The sequence below is a fragment of the Frankliniella occidentalis genome, unplaced genomic scaffold, assembly GCF_000697945.3.
Source record: "Frankliniella occidentalis isolate FOCC.00 unplaced genomic scaffold, Focc_3.1 Scaffold456, whole genome shotgun sequence".
Lineage (NCBI taxonomy): Eukaryota > Metazoa > Arthropoda > Insecta > Thysanoptera > Thripidae > Frankliniella > Frankliniella occidentalis.
The window spans coordinates 66,572-70,710 of record NW_026267574.1 but is presented as its reverse complement, the minus strand read 5'-3'; the positions used below and the strand labels follow the sequence as shown (position 1 = coordinate 70,710).

General features: G+C 37.2%; 1 protein-coding gene across 1 annotated transcript in view; it reads left to right on the top strand.

The window, feature by feature from the left end:
- The window catches only part of LOC127751378 (DNA ligase 1-like), a 7,789-nt gene extending 3,656 nt beyond the window's left edge, over positions 1-4,133 (top strand). The window contains exons 2-3 of the mRNA XM_052274858.1: positions 2,648-2,720; positions 2,804-4,133. Coding sequence (XP_052130818.1) covers positions 2,648-2,720; positions 2,804-3,078 — 348 coding nt within the window. The 3' untranslated portion in view covers positions 3,079-4,133. The remainder of the gene's footprint in view (positions 1-2,647; positions 2,721-2,803) is intronic.
- Positions 4,134-4,139: the final 6 nt, after the last annotated feature.

Genomic DNA, 4,139 nt, shown 5'->3' with positions numbered 1-4,139 from the left:
CTACGCCAGTTATTGTCACCAAATCTCAGCTCCTGTATTCGATGCTGGCAAATACTGAAAACATGTGCACAAAGTCATCACTTAATTGTTAGCTCGGAATGGTCCCCAGCTCAGCATTTTTAGAGCTGAATATGGCTGAATCAGCAATTGCGAGCTAATCGCGTTTTTACTCAGATGTACCCAGGTGACAGCAATGTGACCTCAGCCCTGCCTCAGTTAACATTTTATCCCGGGGATCAGACCAGATATAATTTCATCACAGTTCGCTTCCACAAATCCAGATCAGGACCCTTGGTTTCTAGCTTTCGGCTCCTTATGGCTACAGCTTCACTTCTGGAAAAGAAAATTTAATAAAGTAATGTGGTATCCAATTGACTAACATTTGAATTGAAACTATTTGAAGACATCTAGCACATTGATGCCATGCGCATGTCAGATACTAGCTAGCCACATTCTCTCACACTTGCTATCATCAAAAGTGGCACTATCATGGACAATTATTTTTTATTTTTAAATAAAATAAAACCGAACAAGCATTCAATTGATACAGAGCTCATCATCGAACTACTTTGTTTTCTTTAAGTAAATAGAAAGAAAAGCTGAAGGAGCAATGCTTAGCAATGTGTAAACCAGTAAAGCTAGTTCACTAACCATACCCTCACTTAGATTGTGTATTTCCAGTCGATAGCGACTAAGCCTTCAAACCATTACACAATCAAGAAAGACTATGGTAGAGCTCTCAATGAGATGAAAAATTGAAGTATTCTCAATTAACCGTTGTATTATCAGTCGAAAGCAATGTCGCCTTCAAACCATTACAGCAACTAAGAAAGAACACAGCCTTAATTCTCAATGAGAGTTGTGTTGTTTACCGATTGTGTATTTTCAGTCGAAAGTAATTAAACCTTCAGAAACCATTACACAATCAACAAAAACAACACACAGCCAAGGGATTAACACAGTACCTCACAAACAGAAGAGCCCTGTCATCGAACTCTTTATGATAACTAGTTAGGATGGTGAGCTCAGTGTCATTGTCATTCACAACATAATACAAAATGTTACCTCTGCTCGACGATTATACTTAACTTTGATACTACTTAAAGCAGCTCATTCGTGAGAATAGTTGTGGATCAACATTGTACAACTGTCATGATAAGATATAATACGTATACACCAAGGACACATATTTGTTGATCCCAAACTGAAAGAAAATTATTAAAAATAAACAAAGATTGTAAAAATAAATAATGATAAACAAACGAACTTTGATATTACCACAAACCTGCCTCAAATCGTCTAGTGTCAGAATATTCTTTTCATTCACCACACCTCAGCAGACCCTACAGTATGAAAATTTCTTTGAATGTTTCATGTTGAAGCATTGCATTGCATTGTTGACAATTGTATCCTTGTAGTAACACCAAAGTACGATTCTGGTTCTAGTCAAAATAAGAATCAGTAGAAGATCGGTTCACTAGCAAACAGATAGGAAAACACAGAAGTTAAACAACAATCCAAGTCGATTACTTGATCAATGAATGAACTTACTGCTTACTTACTCAGCTTGACGCAACAGAGCAAAATGTTGAAAAGGGAAATTATACATTTGGTAAAAGGTAAAGAAGAATGATTGCTATGGCAAATGTCCACTTCTAAAAACGGAAAGTACAAAACATACAAAAAAACAACTACAATTAGTCAAATCCTGGACATTGTGCAAAACAAAACCAGTTACTTTCCTTAGAAAATAACTATTGCTTGCAATAACCTAACCAAACATCTTGGAGCACCTCGACTTGAAATCATCAAGACTGAAGATGTTCGGGATTTATTGCTACACAAGTTGTTCATAGAAACAACTTCTAACCTGCAGTTACAAAATGTCACGGCATTCCAGGAGGCTTTCACATGTGGCAAGAATAATTCCAAGAAGCCGCTTATAGGTGACATTATATTCTCACACAAATCATGTGTGTCCTGTGTCCAAGAATACCTAGGTACTTGTTGTCAATCCGGAAGGAGCGGCTTTATCAAAGATGATATTTTAAGGTGTTGCCACTCTGTAACAAAATTATGATGACGAATAAATATCCTGACAGTTTCTGTACTTTTCACCAGGAGCTTAGAATCAAGGGAGAAGACGCGGTAACCTAACCTGGTCGGTCGGCACAAGCATGGATGATACATACACAATACAGGTGAAACAAAAGATGGCTAAAATGAAATTATATGCAAAGTAAAACCTATAATATTGTTACCAAATGTTTTCCTAGAAAATCTCATTTTGAAAAACCCCAGAGAGACATTAATATTTGGTCCGGTCAACAGACAAATTTCGCCTGACGTTTCACTTGCGGGCTAGGGGGAAGTGGGTGGGTAGGAGGGGGGGGGGGGGGGATGAGGAGGCAAGGAGTCGAGGCGGCAGGTGGGAGGTCAGAAGTCATTTGTTGCAGAAGAACAGCTGAGCAGACGATCTGCTAGAAAAGATGGAAGATGCGGTCGTTGACAGCCAAGTGTAAGTAAGAGTTTTAATTGTAGAAATTTAGACTAACTAAAATTATATCAACAAAAATAATTATAATCATTTGCCACAAATAGGTAATGTAAACAAATTTGAGGCAATTGATTATTGATTTCATAACAGTATCTTCTCAAAATTGCTTTCAGTGAGAAACGTAAAGAGCAGACGAGGAGGAGGAGGGAAAAGAAGAAGTTAGGTTTGTATGATTTATATGATTTAAAGTGATTTCTGCTCATAGATTTGTTTCAAGGGACGAACTAACATAAATGTCTAATTCAGATGGGAAGAAAGTGCATGGGGCCGGGTGGTTTAAATCCCGGAGAGAGAGGGGAAAGAAATGGAAAAAGGAAAAGAAGAGGAAAGCAGCGGAGAAGGTTGCAGCAGAGAAGGTTACAGCGGAGAAGGTTACAGCGGAGAATGTTACAGCGGAGAAGGTTGCAGAGAAGGTGACAAAGAAGGGGATGAAGAAGGGGAAGGTGAAGGTGAAGGAAGAGGGCAAGGTCAAGGTGAAGGAGTTGAAGAAAAAGTGCACACCTTCCGAACCAAGTAAGTAAAAACAACTACATTCTTGAAGAAAGTAAGATATTACTTGAATGCACTTACTGATGTGTTCTATTTTGTTCAAACAGCTCATCAATATCGTCTGCGTGGAAATGCAGAGCGGCAAAGGATAGCAGCAGAAGCCAGGTAACGTCTGGGAGTCTTTCTCTTCTTATTCAACATTAAGCTGCAGTAGTTGTACACTTATTGACCCTATACTGTCTTCTGTTGAACAGGATAAATAAAGACAATTCATAAGTTAAAGTGTACTTGAATTTGCTGCTAGCCCTTCATTTAATTTTATTGATACACTAATCAGCCTGGGAACTAATTTAATGCCTCTTTCTTCAATATTCCCATCATTGAAAAGAGTTGATGAGTTATACTGACAAATGTTTTTATTAACACGCATGAATTCCTCTTTACAGTACGAACAATCTTATCTACAAAATTCTTGAAATATTTCATGCATTTTTAGTGCTTTCAACTATTTTAAAAGTTATAATTTTCACTGACAAGAATGTCTATAGAGCATGCCAACTTACTCTAGGGTACTCAGAGAGGCATATTCAAAAATTGGGCATAAGGGCATAGAAGAAAATGTGCTGTACGGAAAACCTCATTACATTTTTCAGACGTTTGAGAATTCATTAGTGCAGCCATACATGATTACATTATGATCAACATGTCTGATCAAAAACTTCAGATTACAAACTATTACAATTACACAAAAGATGGAGTTACATAACAAACAGCATTACTGTACAACAAAACTGAAGAGACGTTAACTTTGCAAATTAATTTTTAGACCGCCTTTCTGCTTTGACTGGAGGCTTTGTAAAAGGTACATATGTTAATACACAGTATTTTAATTTATATTTAAGGAAGTCAAAGTAACCATAGGTAGTTAATATGCATCTATCACAAGGGTTTTTCCAGCCTTGTCTGACAAGTACTGTGGTGAGAAGTACACAATGAAGAGAAGCGCAATCTCCATAAACTTAAACTCCACACGTCATAATATACTTCTAGCATAAATAAGAGTTACTATGAGCTACTTCTACGATTTTTTCGT